This window comes from Nilaparvata lugens, chromosome X (assembly GCF_014356525.2).
Source record: "Nilaparvata lugens isolate BPH chromosome X, ASM1435652v1, whole genome shotgun sequence".
Classification (NCBI taxonomy): domain Eukaryota; kingdom Metazoa; phylum Arthropoda; class Insecta; order Hemiptera; family Delphacidae; genus Nilaparvata; species Nilaparvata lugens.
The window spans coordinates 81,788,607-81,807,100 of NC_052518.1; the positions used below are offsets into that span (position 1 = coordinate 81,788,607).

General features: G+C 34.1%; 1 protein-coding gene across 1 annotated transcript; it reads left to right on the forward strand.

Moving 5' to 3' along the window:
• Window positions 1-694: 694 nt before the first annotated feature.
• LOC111056824 (heterogeneous nuclear ribonucleoprotein A1, A2/B1 homolog) lies at window positions 695-12,352 on the forward strand. The gene is made up of 8 exons (XM_022344230.2): window positions 695-895; window positions 4,344-4,486; window positions 5,195-5,315; window positions 6,199-6,409; window positions 8,893-9,126; window positions 9,664-9,840; window positions 10,449-10,599; window positions 11,781-12,352. Exons 1-7 carry the CDS (start codon window positions 881-883, stop codon window positions 10,559-10,561), a joined length of 1,014 nt encoding a protein of 337 aa, XP_022199922.2. The 5' UTR covers window positions 695-880; the 3' UTR covers window positions 10,562-10,599; window positions 11,781-12,352.
• The last annotated feature ends 6,142 nt before the right edge of the window (window positions 12,353-18,494 follow it).

Here is an 18,494-nt window from a genome sequence, read left to right on the forward strand (position 1 = left end):
ATCCATTTATTTCAAATCACTTGAAAATGGTATGAATGTCCGAAACATGTTGTGATAAAATAACTCAAAAAGGGTACTGAGATTTGTATTAATTTCTATTTATATTACAAGTAGCCCTTGTAAACAATAACATAACCTAATAATGTAGTACATAACTTATAGAGGCAACCAGCTAGGCTTTGGGGTTTTTGGGAAATCTAAAAAAAAAAAAAATGGCAAGCAGCCTGCCTTTTCACTGTAATCTTAACAGTCAGGAACAAAGCATATTTTCGTTTGTTTCAAACCATTTCCATTTGTGATTGAAATCAAACTGTATAGATTTTCAAATGAGCATTTTTAATATGAAATGGCAGACTGTAACACTTCCAGCCTATGCTGTGAAAGTAAAATTATATTGAAAAAAAACTTTGTGAGACTTTCTGCTTTGGCTGTAAAAAAACTTATTTGATCTAAATAAGTACTGAAAATTGGTGTTTTGAGTGCGTAGAACTTGAAAAAAATACTTTCAACTCGAATGATAGACAAGGATAGTAAAACTAAAGTTGATTAAATACTGTCATTATAACGTGGACCTCACTATAGAGTCTGAACTATCTTCTTGACAACGGGTGACGTCATCACTTACATCACCATAGACTTTCTTTCAAGATGGCGGTTTTTGGCGTCAAGATAACCAATCAACTATCCATTCTTTATGTATTCGGTTCTATAGGCTAACCTCCTTCCTTGCTTCTGCTCTCATTTTTTTTATCTTGGCTTGGAAGTTGGAACTTGTGGACTGGAATAGCATTGTTTGGTTTGGTCAGAACTCTTAGTCATTAATCGAGTTAAGCTGAAATCAAGTCAAATTGATTTGCTATTTTGTTGAATTAGTACAACCATGGTGAAGAATGATGTAAGTTACAATATAATTGCTTATTTGTTTGTTGTACCGCTGAATTTCTTTTGTTTAACCGGTGAATTTTACTTGTGCCGCTTTCTTGTGTACTCTTCTCCGTCTTTATTCTTTCTGGCCTCGATTAAATAATTCAGTTTCTTGAATTAAATTAGCAATTTAAACGATTATTAAATTACATAAAAATGTTGATTCTAGGCTATATTACAGTTTACTGAAGTACCGTAGGTTGGAATAATTTGTGTGTGTGCTTTCAGCTATAAATTTTCAATTCAGACATTTTCAATTTTTTGTTTCTGATCTCTCTTATATTCTGTAGGCCTACATATCAACCATTTTTAAATTAAAAATTTGTTCGTTTTCTTGGTTTTGTGGTGTAAATTATACATTTTTAAATTTGACTTTCATAACCTATATCTTTGGACAGTGTGTCATACTATAGACCTAATTTGGAATAGGAACAGTTTTAGACTTGAGCCTGTTGATCGATTCTAGTACAAGTTATTGTACTTATTGTAATAAATTATTTTTACTGAAATAGTGGCAAGTCTAATTAGTTTATCAGCACACAATAAGGGCCGGTTTTATAATAGACAATAAGGGCTCGGGATTTAGCTAGGTTCTGGAGTCAGAAAATTGGCTTTCGAAACGGGGCGTAGTCGTAGTTAGTCATGTTTATTTTTTTTAGTTTTTTGATAATGTACTTATTAAAAAAAATTGAATTTCGAAAAACCAGAAAATTGAACTCAAAATAAAATGAAGAGAAAATAAGTTAGTGTGAAATTTCAGCTATTTTGAATTATTTAGGAATGTTTCATTTCGTCAAGGAAAAACGTTTCCAAATATAGAAATGAGAAAATAAAGATTTATTTTGCTGCAACTATTTACTGCGAGTACGCCCCGTTTTGGAAAGCCAATTTTCTGAATCCAGCTGTTCAAAGTCTAGAACTTACCTAAATCCCGAGCTCGGAAACCGGCCCTAGATGTTTCCTTGTACTACTTTTCCAACAATAAAATGTAAGCTAGTTATACTTACAAAATAATTGCCTTGTTCGAAGCCGTGACTAAATTTTTATTTTATTATCATATACGTCTCAAGGATAAATAATCGGTTAATGTAATCTAATAATGCTATCTTACTTTTTCACAATGACAGTAAATCGTCACATGTACATTTTAGCACTGCACAAAATAATAGCCACTTAGCATACGTTGTGTATTAAGGTAAGTGGTCTTGATGGCCCAGTTGACTTTCTACTAGGCCACATTATAATATACAGGGTGATTCATAATTATGGTAAAATAATTTAATACGTGATAGTAGAGGTGAAAATAAGAAAAAAAGCTCCTAAAAACATATACCCATAAACGCTTCATTAGCGAGCTGTACAGGGTGAAAGATTTCTCCCGGAATTCAGTTCCTCTGGTGAAATACACCGATGCTGAATTGTTTGGGGACTAGTTTTTGAAAAACTTATGCTGGATTCATATGGAAAAATATCTGAAAAATTGAATAAATCTAGTCTGGAATCTGTACTGTGAGTAGTTTTTGAGAAAAAAGTTGAAATATGCAAAAAATCTAAGAAAAACACAGACTTCTACGTTTGATGCCCAATAACTTTCTTCAATGACCAGTAGACAAATAATTTTCCACAAAAAAAATTGTAGAGAATATAATTCTGAAAAAAATGATGTAAGCTGTGTAAACTAAATTTAAATAAAAGTTGGATAAAATGTATTCTTATGTAGTACATTACACCACAAAATTTGCTGTTTTATGAGGAGAGAACTAATAACTCATAGGTTGTAGCTGATTGCAAATAGAACATTGATTTTAAGAACTGCTGTTCCAAAACAGCTGATTTATTTTGTTTTAAATAAAAAAATATTTAAAAGAAATTATCAGCTGAAAATTTTCAGAAATATTTACCTCACTGTTGAACAAAAATACAAACTGTAAGTTAGGCCTACTCGCGCTGTGTTTTTTGTTTAACCTATTAACCAGTTATTTGTAACCATTTCACTTTGCTTTTGTGTTAAGTGTTAACTTTTTAAAAAATGGCAGGTAATTTTAGACATTATTCATACTCCGAATTAGCTGACATGCATTTAATGTATGGAATGGGACACTACTGTAATAGTACTGAAGCAAGACGTTTGTATCAAGAGAACTTTCCTAACCGAGTATGTCCAAGTTCAAGGTTTTTTGCCACTATTCATCAACGTCTGTCTGAGACACATTCTTTGATATCTAAAGAGCACATTTATGCAGGCAGACCCCGATCTACTAAGACTGTTGAGTTAGAAGAACAAGTTCTTAATGAAATTTATGAACATCCTGAGAAGAACACAAGAGCATTGTCAGTGCAGTTTAATATCAATCAATATATTATTTGGAGGATACTAAAAGAGCAACAATTACATTCATACCACCTCCAGAAAGTTCATACTCTATTGCCACGAGACTGTATTCCCCGTGCTGGTATTTGCCGATGGTTTTTAGTAAAACTTGTTTACCCAAACTTTTTAACAACCGTTTTATTCACAGAAGAGGCACACTTTACAAGAACAGCTATCGTTAACGTCCACAACTAACATATTTGGGCAGCTGAGAATCCTCATGCCATCAATCCCAATCTTCCACAACATCAGTTTTCAGTAAACATTTAGGCAGGAATCATAGGAGATCATCTACTTCTGTTCGAGCTTCCTCCCAGGCTTAATGACATTATCTACTAGTCTTTTGGTATAAGTTTAATGTCATTTAGATATGCTACTTTCATATAAAAAAAACTTTTCATAAAAAACCGAATATTTTATTTGCAATCAGCTACAACTTATGAGTTATTAGTTCTCTCCTCATAGAACAGCAAATTTTTGTGGTGTAATGTACTACATAAGAATACATTTTATCCAACTTTTATTCAAATTTAGTTTACACAGCTTACATCATTCTTTTCAGAATTAAATTCTCCACAATTTTTATTGCGAAAAATTATTTGTTTACTGGTCATTAAAGAAAGTTATTGGGCATCAAACGTAGAAGTCTGTGTTTTTCCACTTGAATTTTTTGCATATTTCAACTTTTTTCTCAAAAACTACTCACACTACAGCTTGCAGACTAGTTTTATTCAGTTTTTCAGATATTTTTCCATATGAATCCAGCATAAGTTTTTCAAAAACTAGTCCCCAAACAATTCAGCATCGGTGTATTTCACCAGAGGAACTGAATTCCGGGCGAAATCTTTCACCCTGTATAGCTCGCTAATGAAGCGTTTATGGATATATGTTTATAAGAACTTTTTTCTTATTTTTACCTCTACTATCACGTATTAAATTATTTTACCATAATTATGAATTACTCTGTATAGGCTAGTTTTAAAAATTTAGTTCACGTTAGTTAAAAAAAAATATATATGTGATGTAAGAAACGTTTTCTGACTTACAGGACTCAAAGGAGCCAGAACATGTGCGCAAACTGTTCATTGGAGGTTTGGACTACAAGACAACTGATGATTCATTGAAGAAACATTTTGAACAATGGGGTGAGATCGTTGATGTTGTAGTCATGAAGGACTCAAATACCAAAAAGTAAATAAGTTATCTATTTCATATTCGTATTCAATCACTAATTATGCCACGTATTAGGCTATTTTCCACTAAGTTATCAAATAACTACATAATAGTCTAGTCCATGCTGCTTTCAGAGTATGCCATTGCCATTAGTGGACTAATTTAGACCAGGCTTTACTTTGAGTGAACCAGTGACCATTTATATCGATAGTATCGAATTAGGCTAGTTTGATAGTATGGTAAGGGACAATACCAGGGTCAAGGTATTAGGGAAGGTAACAGAGTAGGTAGAGTGAAGCCTAGAAGGTAGTTTTATTGAAATATTGCATACATACAAGGCTACCTGATTAACGCAGTGCTCATAAAGTGAGGTCCACGTTATTATGGCAGTGTAGAAAAATAGAAAATAGTGACAGGGCCGATTTTCTGCCTTGTCACTGTCTTCTATAGAAGATAGTTGATACCGGTACATATGATGCAATATAAACTGTTAATTTTTGTTTGAAATAATCAGTTTGGTATATAAATATAATCAATAATCATATTCAGTTTGGAAATGGATGTCAGAGAGGTAAGCTTTTTCTGTACCGATTTTCCTGCTAAATAAATTACATTGCACTTCAATTTTATTATTGCGGATTAAAATAGCAAAAGACTTGTCTCAAGGCGGTACTGAAATTTTGAAGCATAAATTTTTTTCTTTAATCCATTTCATTCAATTTATAGGTCAAGAGGTTTCGGATTCGTTACTTACTCTGAGGCTAGCTGCATCGATGCTGCACAAAGTGCGAGGCCTCACACCGTCGATGGTAGAGTTGTTGAACCGAAAAGGGCAGTCCCTAAAACCGTAAGTGTTTTTCCTTCCGCATATTGTTTGTTTTTGATGTTTGATATACTGTAACTGATATTTATACGGGGTACTTCCCGTATTTGCTCTACACAATCTCTAATTCACACATGTTTGTGCAAGATAATCTGATAATAATTAACTTTACAATGTATGTTTTATTTTTATTTTCTTCATTCTTGTTGTGTCAAGTCATTTGTTGGAGTAAATCTCATACATCTTCACAGATTCAATTTAGTTTATGTAATGGCACCATCATTACAGCCATTTTTTTAAAGAATGTCACTTTTGTTGTAATTGCTCATAAATTATCATATAACGTATCCTTGATTCGTGATATCAAAAGTCAATTATTAGACATGAACCAAGGAAACTGGTAAGCATATAGTTTGTAATGATAACGGATTTTAAATTTTAGCTGTTACTAGATTTCACTCGTTACAGTTGACTGCCTTTAGCACCCAGGCATTCAGGTTAAAGTTGGAGTGTTGATTAAAGAACCATCTCTTTATGGGTTTCATGAGTTCTTCGAAGTCGTCATGCCATCTCGACAACTCAAGTATAAAGACATGACTAAACTTCAAACAAAGTATATTCTTTTACGCAACCCATCCGGCTCTGCTCGTCTTGGTGGAGAGGAAGTTCAGGACGTGTATAGAACAATTGGGCATTCAGTCGTCATAAGGTATGGTAGGGTAAAGGTAATTTCGCTAAAATTTCTATGTTTGCTCGGAATATTTTTCTATTAAAAGTGGTTTATATTAATCCAATTATTAGGTCATATTTTCTCATTGAGCGTGATGAAACTTGAATTATTATTAACTATGGTTTGTTCATGACAGACATAAATATCGATGCATTGATTGCGTCCTCTCATTTTCAGGAAGCTGGAAGGCCGGAGAGTGCAGCTACAGTAAAAAAACTTTTCATTGGAGGCTTGAAAGATGAACATGACGAACAAGAAATAAAAGACTATTTCAAAAATTTTGGCAACGTTGTAAACTGCACGGTCATTTGTGATAAGGAGAGTGGCAAGAAGAAGGGATTTGGATTTGTCGAATTCGATGACTATGACCCAGTTGATAAAATCTGCTGTGAGTATATATTCTCTTGCTGGACTTAAATAGAATGAAATGTCTGATTATTTTAATTGGATCCGAAAAGTGCGTTTCATAAACAAGAATTCGGTAAGTAAGATGATCAAGATCAGAGCGCGAGCTTGCTACGTGCAACGTCCATTGTTGTCGGCGTGATCTTGGCCAGCTCGTTACGCGCGAAGCGGAATCTTGCCTACTGCTCGCGTTCCGTTTGTGTGCGGCGCAGCGCGTTAGTCTGTACGTACCTCGAGATGAACTCCACTTTTACTTTAGGAATTCGCCAGTTGTTGGATTACTGTATTCTATAAGCTATAGAAATAATATATTGTATTAATTTTTCAAGAGAATAGTTCCAAATTATGTTGATGTTACATTCTTTGTTTCCCCTTGAAAGGTACACTAAAGTTATTCTTTAAAGACCGCAACCGAAATTATTGTTGAGAATGGAAATATAGTATTGTACAGCTTCTTTCTCATACATTACTTGAGAAGAATAATTTATCCAGAGTATATTTCCAAAATTTATTATTTATGGAACATTTTTATTTTAACTGGTTTGCTTATCCTCTTTGTGATTTGAAATGATGGTCAAATTTACTGAGTTTTGTATTGCATTGGGTATTGAATGAAAATTCCCATCATCCAGCGCTGTCTGTTAAAATGGGCCATTATGTCGGTAAAATGGGCATGTCTAATGCTGATGGTCAGGGGGCATCAGGGGATAACAATAACTCTGAACCAGGGTGTAGCCGCTGCTATTTCAGGGGTGGCAATTTCCAATTATACCTATTAATTGCTCCAGTCTGTCTCATGGCAGACAGTCTATGACTGTAATGACATAGATTCAGCTGTCGAGGAATTCTATAGAACTATTTACTCCTGCTTTGATTCTTGTATTCTTTCAATTCGGAAGGATTCCGAGCATTCGGGATATCCTCCCTTACTCGAGAGATAATCAATTATTTAAAATATTGAAAAACAAAGATAGTATATAAAAAGGGAGTTTTCAAAACATCACGATGAGCTATTCAGGACTTTACGGGCTGGGCTGAAATTTCAAAAGGGACATTCAGGCTGCTTTCTTAGCATATATTATGCACCCTGTATTTGAGACTTATATTTATTTCACTCTTTGTTTCCATTCCTTTATTATCTCTGTATATTTTGTATTGTATTTGTATTTTCTGCGAACGGCGTGGTTTATTGGTAAAGTGGACATTACTGTCCGGACTTCGCCACGTCAACAAATAAAAAAAGTCATTCTATTATATTCCATTCATTCTATTATATTCTATTCAATTGGAAAACTGATTCTATGGGACAACTTCTTTAATATTGCTCTCTTTTTTCTAGTATCTTCTTCTTTTTCTTCTTCTTCTCCTTCTTCTTTATGAGATATTAATCTTTGACATATTATCAGTCAGATATTAATATTATAAGGTAAGACTTTTTTATCAGATATAATCAGTTTGTAATTGCTTCATCTCATCTTCTTATTTTTTCCTGTACCGTACTGATTATCAAATTATTACTAATTTCATATACATTGCTATTTTTCCGAGGCATTATTTTTTCTTTTTAACTTTCATAATTCGAATTTTATTACTCTTCATTTCCATTCATTACTTTGTATTTCTTCTCACATCAAAATTTATACTGTATATTCTTATCATAGTTAGTTTATCATTCTGATTTTCATTTTTTTATATAAGTTTTTGGTTTAAGTTGCTATATCTTTATAAATATGTTTTGTGTAACTTGTGTCAAGCAGGCAAGATTTGGGTTTTTACCTGTTCGCCTCCACATATTATGTATGTATACAGGGTGATTCTTAATTATGGTAAAATGATTTAATACGTGATAGTAGAGGTAAAAATAAGAAAAAAAGTTCTTATAAACATATATCCATAAACGCTTCATTAGCGAGATATACAGGGTGAAGAAAGATTTCGCCCGGAATTCAGTTCATCTGGTGAAATACACCGATGCTGAATTGTTTGTGGACTAGTTTTTGAAAAAAACTTATGCTGGATTCATATGGAAAAATATCTGAAAAATTGAATAAAACTAGTCTGGTAGCTGTAGTGTGAGTAGTTTTTGAGAAAAAAGTTGGGAATATGCAAAAAATCCAAGTAGAAAAACACAGACTTCTACGTTTGATGCCCAATAACTTTCTTTAATGACCAGTAAACACATAAACTTTTTTTCTTATTTTTACCTCTACCTCTACTATCACGTATCAAATTATTTTACCATAATTAAGAATCACTCTGTATAAATAATTAAATTTACTATTTAATATTTGTATTTCGTTAAAAACTGAAGTAACCTATTCTGATTGTTATAAGACACTGTTCGCTTCAATGATACTGATCATTATTATCATAATGAGAGTATTTAGTCTTGAGAATTATTCGTTTGATCTCGGAATTATTTCTTTGACAAAATGTATTTCCAATGCGACCAATTGTAATTTGCAGTGCAAAGCTGTCACACAGTGAAAGGCAAACGCATCGATGTGAAAAAGGCGTTAAGCAGGGAAGAGTTGGCGAAGATAGGAGGAGGTGGTGGGGATAGGGGTGGCCGACGAGGAGGAAGAGGTGGGGGAGGTCGAGGAGGAGGACGTGGGGGTGGATATGGAGGCGGAGGTCGTGGATACGGAGGCGGAGGTCGCGGAGGAAGCGACTGGAATAACACAACTGTGGTGGCCGGCGGTAACGAAACTCAATGTCATTCACATCATTAGTTTAAGACTTATTGCTAGTTTACAAAGTGATCCCTAGACATTCCGTATCGTTATTCATTTTATTTTACAATAACATCGACCGTCTAGGGATCGCTTAATGCACCAACGCACATGAAATAATCGATTCACTTATTGTTAATGCGTTTATTTATTAATAATTGTGCAGTATAATGTTATCAGTGCATTATGTTCCAAAGATCATTGTTCATGTGAAATGCATTATTGATGTATTATATTTTCGAAGTAAACTGATTTCTTTTCACTTTTTCATAGAAAATGGTAATACATTTTTACTGTTATAAACAAATGAATTGTGTTGGCTCACTTTGATGAAGTTGGACCCTATACATATAGAATAACACATTTGATAATGATGATGCAAAAAATCGATGAAAACAACTCGTACAACAAAAATACAGTTTTGTTGCCATGTATTTTATTGATTGAGTATTTTGGTGATTTTATAACGTTCAACTGAATTTTTAAAATGAATTGATCTGAACAGGTAAAACGTGGGAATCTGAGCCAATGGGAGGCGGTTCATATGGAGGCAGAAACAGCGGGGGCGGCTATGATGGAGGGAGTGGAGGTGGCTACCAACAGAGCTACAGTGGTGGACCCATGCGCAGTAACTATTCTTCAGGCGGTGCCGGTGGAAGGCCTTCGCCCTATAGTGGCAATGGTCAGTTTATTTACTCCCAAAACCAAAACAACTAATTCATGACGGATATTCTTTCTTTGTAAGATGACATATTTCTTCTAATGACGGGTGTTTCAACTCATCTATTCACGCATTCAGAGATGAGTTGCGAAAACGGTCCTAGAAGCGACACAGGTTTGAACGAGCAACAAACCAACTTCTTTGAGCCAGCCACCAAAGTAACGTTTTCCGGAAATATTCGACTGACGTCGTCTAGAAGAACAGCTGACTTGCAAGTGGTCTTTTCTGCACACCTGCGTTGGAATCGACTGGCACTAATGTTCAAGTTTCCGACTGTCCAGTTGAAAAAGTCCGATGATACCTTCTGTTAGTGGTTGGCTTGAGATATGTGTAGCTTTTCACTGCTACCTTTGTATAGATAAAATCTTCTGTGCTTGTACTCTCAAGTCTTTACTTCTACTCGCATTCAAGGGCGTTTGTTTCTCTCAATTAAATAAATAATTCATTATAGCAACCCAATTTCATTTTTGAAATAACAGTCATACAAATTTCCCTCATTATCAGTTCTTTGAACCATTATTTGTTATTCATTGTGCAAATTTGTTGTATACTTGTTTTTATATTTGCAGCTGGTGGTGGTGGTGGTGGTTATGGAGGCGGAGGAGGTTATGGCGGAGGCAGCGGAGTTGGTTATGGAGGCACTGGCAGTGGGGGTGGTTATGGCGGAAGCCGAAAGTATTGAACAACTGAGTCGCTGCTAATTCCTATGATGTGTTGAAGGTAAAGTAACATTTTTCTCTATTTCATTAACCGGCAGTTGAAAATAATAGATCATTTATAGACAGTCGTTGCAAGGCTCAACATATTTGGGGGAACCTGTTGTCTTCATTGTGAATAAATAAATAAATATTGCAACAATTTACCATCCCATTATTACATTATTTATTTATTTACAAAAAAAAAAACATTCATACAGGTATGGGAACAACAGGCATTATAGCCCAAAACTGTAATAATATGTATGTCAAAATAAAAACAGTGAATATCGTTTTGAAATGAAACTGTTGAAAGATCAATTCCATGAACGGTTTTTCTACTCAGAATTTCGCAAATAGGCACGCTCAGAAACAGATGCATGTGTTTATTCTCTGAAAATTATTCTATTCTACATATTGGAATAAATTCATACACAACTTTATTTATTCCAACAAGAAAACAATTATTTTGCATGAAACACTTTGATATTTTCAAGGAGTAATATTAAATATATTCATAAAAGTGTGATGATTATTACGTAGTTCTAATGCTATAATATTCTTAAGTAGTTCCTCTTAGCTTGAAATAGATTTTGGTGGTCGGGAACCCAATGGCAGTACTGAATTAACACATAATTTTGTGTTCACATGCTTACTTGGGTACTTGTATGTTCTATTTACTTCATTATATCTTTGAAATAAACTATTTTTTTTTCATTATCTGAAGATAGATTGTGTCTAGTTTTGACAGAATTTTATTGGCTTTCAACCTTCTAAAAAGTCAGATTCCAAAAATATTGCGTACTCTCTATAATAATTTTATCTAAACTTCGTCATTGCCTTTGTTCATGTATGAGAGCTACTCCATATCCATGTCCCGATCAACTTATGAATCTTCAAGCCAATTGATAGTGTAAATCAGGATGGGGATTGATTACTCATTTATAAGAGAATAAATTACAGAAAATCGCAACCTAATAATTGTAATATTATTGGTCAAACAGTTATTGTCCTCAATATTACTCATCGCATTCAATCTAAATCTAATAATATTGTACAATCAGCTTTGATTGTAGCAGTAGCATAATCTGAGTAGTTACATAGTAAATAACATTATAATGAATATTATAACATTATTGTAAGTTGATACAGGATTAATTATTTGTACATTGTCTATTAATTGATTATTTTATATGCGCTATTCAGATCTGTGATGCAAGGATAGAAAGAACCGAGTGAGAGGAGTGTAGCCCAGGAAAGTGAAAATCTTTTTTGAAAGTGAAAAGGCAGTTGGACTTTAAATATCAGGCAGGATATTTAGGCAGGAGTCTCCTCTCCAACTTCCCCAGTATATCCGCAGTATGGTCTCTCATCACTACTAGGAATTCAGCACTTGACCAACGTATTGTTTAAGATCTGATTAATATTATAAACAATCTATGTACATGTTAATTTTGTAGTGTGTTCTTTTAAGTCATTTTGTGAACTATGTCATAGAAAACTTTATTTCCATTGAGTATATGTTTTGAAATGAGGAATTGTTGTACAAATATTGATTGTGAGCAAATTTAGGATTAAGACTGTATTTTTTATATAATGGATTATATTACATTTTTGTTAAGATGGTAGCTGTTGTCAGTTTCTTTAGTTGTAGGACTTCTCCAATCTGATTTTCATTTCATGCAAAAAGGAATTGTAATTTAAGAACTCTTTACAAATTAACTTTTTATAAATTAATGTATAGAGTGAAATAAACTTTCCTTGTCACAATAGTGTAATCATTTTTTTCTTAGTAGAGAACATTTTATTTTTACTCAGTAGTAGTTCTAATTAGTTTGATTTCCATAAAATATAATGGTTTTATTCGTGACAATTTCACTATCACAATGGAGTGCTTTCCAGATTATTATAATGGTAAAATAATATTTCTAGTTTCTTTTATGGGCATAGCCTCGGAACTTACCTTGGACTAGCACTCCTGGCAAAACAACCAACCTCATCTCACTAATCCAAAAATAACCGTTCAAAAGTTAAATATCTTTATTTTATGAGTCATAATTATTGAGTCTGATCCTTAATAATTCAATTTTTTGATAAAAGAGTAATGAAGAATGAAACAAACTTAAAAAACAATGAGCTACAACAGACTGTACCAAAACTGGCAAAATATAACCGCAGACAATAACATTTCAACGTTATGGAAAGAAGGGCCACGCTACCTGACCACCGAATATTGTTCAATAAAGGCTCAAAAAGTTTTATCCTCCAACTCTTAACTACCATACTCTATTGTCCTCTGATTATGCTTCATTGCCCTCATTAGTGGTCATTTGTCCTTGTCATTTCTGGAAGGTAGCGAGCACCAACTTATCTATTACTTTGCACCTTACATTTGTTACTTGTATTTTCTACAATTTAATCTGAATCAGTGATCAAGTACTATCGATAGTAATATGTGTGCTAATACAATCACTGTAGGCTACCACTGTTTTACAGCTGAAAGTGCCTTAAAGTAACCAGACTAAGAAACTTGTGATTTTTCAACAAAAGTCTACGAAAATGTCTAAATTTAATAACAATAGGTGACCGCTGAAGGTTCACTGGAACTAGATCCATCCACTCTTCTACCTATCCGGCCCCGTCTCGTTTCCAAAACCCACATTTCAATTCTGCACGACTGTTGTAGACGAGTTCACCTGTAAACCAATTATGCGACTCAACTCGCTTCGCTTTCAGTCGGCTGTGAACGCCAATTTTCGGGCTAGGACTAGCTTTACCAGAGTGCTTGCTGTAGCTTCAATTCACTGCAATGAAAAATGAACCCACTGCATTGAACCTACTCATCCTCCTTCGAGAACAACATTGCCGTTGTCTCTCTGGACTATCGCTCAGAAGGAGCTAGCTTACGAGGCCACTAATGTTTTTTCGAAACTTTCCACCTCTTTGAAATTAAATTTATTTCTTAAAACTAGTTAAGGTTCGCACCTAGCCTTGAGAATACGCCACTAGTTTCTTCGATAGAACAATTAAGTCAGGTGTTGGTTTAGATGTGAATAATTTTTTATTGGGAATTGAGTATTTAATATCTAGCTTTACTCCGGTTCACAAGTAAATCTATTTCATACCGCTCACACACGCATGTGTTCGATCTACAAGAAAAAGTTCCACATATTTTTGATGTTACCCGACAATAATTTTTACTAATATGAATAATGTATTTGTCCTTGGAAGCAAAATAACAAACATACTTTTAAACAAACTCCTTTGGCTATAAAATCACTTAACTTGTATTGACTACTCTTATTAAAAACACAATATAAAAACATGAAGTACCTTTTTATTCAAAGCATTTCAAACAACTAGTTTCGGCTTTTGGCCATTTTCAAGTTCAAATAATGAAATAAACAAAAACAATATTGGATAATCTATGTTCATATAATTTTTTTTTGTTGTATAATTTTATAAAAAATATGAACATAGATTATTCAATATTGTTTTTGTTTATTTCATTTGAACTTGAAATGTTTTGAATAAAAGGGTACTTCATGTTTTTATATTGTGTTTTTAATAATCATTTGACTATTTTTAGCGCGGTCAATGTTTTATTATAGAAGAAATACAGTTTCGCATACCAATCTCCAATAATTTAGATTCTGTTTCCCAACTCCAGAAAGAAAATCATAAAATTGTTGGAAACTGTAAATTCAATATTAGAATATCAAAAATCATCATTAGGTTTAAGCTATCGACTGTATCTAGAATAATCCATATTTACTGCTAAGTGTTGTTCTATATTGGATCTCTTTACTGTATTTGGCATATAAATACTTTCAGGGTGGCCACCAACCGGGAGAACCTTGAATTCCTCATGATTTTACTAACCGGGAAAAATACCGTGAACTCCTCATGAATTTTTCATAAATTTCAATTAATTAACTAGTAAAGAAGTGTACAGTAACATATTTAATTGGTAAACTTCCTATAATTTTAGGTTAGCCTATGTTTTATTAATGTTTCTTAATGTACTGATAGTTCCTCTGGTGCTATCATAAAGTTTTTATGGTGTAAGGGTGTAACTGAAGACTGTTGGCCCAATAGATTCCACATTAATTTTTGGTTTCAATCGATGTGTTAGCTTATTTTGAGTATAAAACAGTGAAAAAATTTTTGGAAATTTAAATACGCTATTCGCAATTCGTCATGGAAGAACTGAAGATTTCCATAATAAATTCTTCACGAATGTATCTTGTTCCTCAAATACCGGAACTACCTGGAAAATTGAAATTTTACTCTGGAAAACCGGGAATTACACATGAGTTTTTCATTATAAATGGGTGGCCACCCTGACTTTGCATGAATTATAATACTCTCATGATTCATTTCATATTGAATGCATAAATACTATAATATTTTCTGAGTACGAATCAATTCATTTTCAATTCCTCAATCTGTATCATTATTTGTATTAATCAAATTAAAACATACCGGTACATTGATTTGAACATTAAACAAATAACTCAAAATTTTAATTTCAATTAACAAATACATTATTTTGTAGGAATAGAACAATTCGACAGTATTAGCCAGCGGTTACATTAGTCTATAGTTGGTAGAAAATACTATATAGGAAACTAGTAGGTATTAACCCAAAGTTTACAGGAGAATACGAATTTTTAAAATAATCTAGAATGATTCTCTTCGAATGCACAAATGCTATTGCACGAATTGCATGCACACTGGGCACTTTCATATTTCCAATTATCTATTAGGGATTAATAAATGGGAAACATAATAATTATTCTTCAGTTTCAAAGACAAATTTTTAAGCAGTGGTTCTCAAAAGATTTGCTTTCAAGCACCCTCCCTTGAAACCGGACTTTTTTAATTTTTCTTCTTCCACTGTCTTTGTAATTCATTTGAAATATAAGAAAGTTTTACAATACATTAATATGTAGTGAATGAGATGGTAAAGTGAAAATAATTTTGGTCTAGCATCATCCTTTCAATTGTGTTTTGTCCTACTCCTACTGCATAACATTCAATTACCTATATGGTCAGATTCCACTTCAAGCTGTCAGCATTCCTTATAGAAAGACATCAATCTCTCTCATTCTCCAATTTTTGACCGTTCAAAGTGAATCTCACTTTATCAGTTAGATATATTAATTTATTACAGGCTTATATCTATAGTCGCCGTCCTGTAGCTTTGCCTACCGGCGGAGGGCCACTAGAGTTCACTACTACCCGTTAAGAAATTCAAAATACTACCCGTTGATCATTATTCGAAATTTCCTAATATTGCTCTAAAAGAAACTTAATCTCATAAAATTAATCATTACGCATCTTTTTGACCTTTGAATTTTCAACAGAAATCTACTCATACATAAGACAAATAGAGAATTTAATAAGAATCAGAGGAAGTGCCTCAGAACTGAGAGCTCCAATTTTTCTAGTGTATGAACATAACTTGCATAACTTGAAAGGCTCTGTTCAATTGAGTTTTAGAGGTAGAAGGAGAAGTTAGGTTTTGGCTTTTAAATGGCAATATGTTAATATTATTTCAATTATTTTGATAATTTTAGATAATAAACACAAATAACGAAAAATTGAGATATCACACTAACGAATGACACCTGAATGGGACTTGGTATGTAAATAGTGTTCTCTTTTTGTTTGAAACACAGTTACTCGCAAACTAACCACCAGAAATTGATGAAGCTTTGGTAAGTCATGAGAATGTAGGAGGATGCCAATTTTGTCAATTTAATTAGAAACTAGTCAATGATCTCTTGTAAGCGAGGTACTTCAGTCGAGAAATTTACAAGGAACTTGAAATTTTCATGGCATGAAAAAGTAACCAATCGAGAAAATTTTTTGTTTCTGATAATTTGTATATAGGCCTACATATTGTGTATTAAATTAAGAGAATTTACTGCATTTATTAAAAAATAAAGAATCATGATCGAGACTAGGTGTTTTTGCTGAAATTCTGTAGCGTTAATATGCATGCGCATCTACCATGTTAAGTAGGTGCTATTATAGGAGTTCCATTAGAAGGGCAAACTGAAGGAAGCTCTTTAGGGAGCATCCTTCATCTATAGGAACGGTAGAGCATAATGCTTTTGTGAAGGCATGGATATCACCCCGCTAACTATACCTTGCCTATATGCCGTTTCAAGAACACATAAGCAAAGCTACAGAGCAACTACTGTACTTGCAGTTTACATTTTAATTAAGGTACAACACTATTTCAGGTTTGATAAAACTATTTTTCTACAACTGCGTGTAAAAAAAGAATTTACATACTCAATTGTCCTCGTAAAACAGCTTATTTCTGAGGAGAATCTACTTTTTCGCTCGCCAACCATCCGCGCATGCGCAGTAGATTTTCTTTACGCTTGCTTATCATTCGCGCATGCGCAGAAGAGTTTCTTTACGCTCGCTGATCAGCTGATGGTGAGCAGCTCGCCAAAAAGTCAGATCTTAACCTAAAAAGTCGGTAATTGTAACTCCGCCGTTATAAGTAATTTAACAGGTTTGGGCAGTTGTAGAAAAAATGTTGTATGTAATTCGCGCGTAATGCTTCTTTATCGCTTCGCGTCGCGTGATAACTGTTTTGCGCGAGCGATAAAGTCGCGCATTACGCTCTTAATACATAAATAGCTATTTCTTTGTCAAGTCAATGTTTTTCCTATGGGGTCGACATGCCCTTATGCACGCTGTGCCAGACTCGAGGCGACGAACTCTTGGCTAAAACTATCCCAAGCGTCGGCGAACTTTTTATATCACTTCAGTGTTGGCACTTGTTTCCTAAGCTTTTAAATGCTTCATCCGATTTTTTAGGCTCATTCTCCTATGAAGGTCAGTCTTCTATGTTTGGAGGATGGTTGTGATGAGCTTAGCCATTCTTGTTGATTGCTGTTGCCCCTGTAGCAGGACTGAGGCACTGTTCTCTGGAGTCACATCTCCCAAGTCAGCCTTCTTCACACTTCCTTCCAACGGCTGCACAAAAACAAGTTGTAATACTCACTCTTGAGGCAGAAGAGGGTAGTGGAGGATGCTGCCTAGCCCATGTGGTGGAGGAAAGTGTAGTGAAGATAAGTTATCAAGCCATCATCAATCTATTCAGTGAATGTTTATACAAACTTATATTCACATCTGTTGCTAAGACAAACCACATAAGAGGTAGCCAATACATTACATAAAGTATGGAAATACCCATGCCAAGTAAGAATGCTCACCCTTACACCAAACTGACAATCTCTGGATAGCAGCGACCATTTTATACGAAGTCATAGCGGCCAGCCAGTCATCTTCTTCTTCGATGGCTACAGCCCAAATCGAGCCCTGGCCTCCTGAATCCTGCCTCTTCAACCATCTCGATCCCTTGCCTCCGTCCTCCAATTTCTCACATGAAGTATATCTCTTACATTCTTTGAGACTCCATCCATCCATCTCAGCCTTGCTTTTTTCATAGGACCTGGTCCTATGTCGTCTATACATGGGTCCTCATGTCTGACATGATCTGCCCATTGCAGGCGCTTCAACGTAATGTACATGGATAGGGGTGGCTCCTTATAATGTTGCGCCAACACATATCATTATTCCTTATTCGCCAAACTCCTCCCTCACTTACAGCTCCATAAATATTCTCCTTAGCATTCTTCTTTCCCAGCGATCCAGAGTGTTTGCAATCCTACATGTTAGTGCCCACACCTCACTTCCATAGGTTACTAGACAGTGCGGACTATGGTTTTATAAAGTCTGACCTTGGTTTTTCTGTGGATATTTCTGAATTTGAATATTTTCAGCAAAAACGGCCAGCAAGTTTACAAATGAAAATTACAAAAATACTGCAATTATTCAAATGCTAATGATAATAATAATATTATAATCAATAAATAATAATATTATTAAACA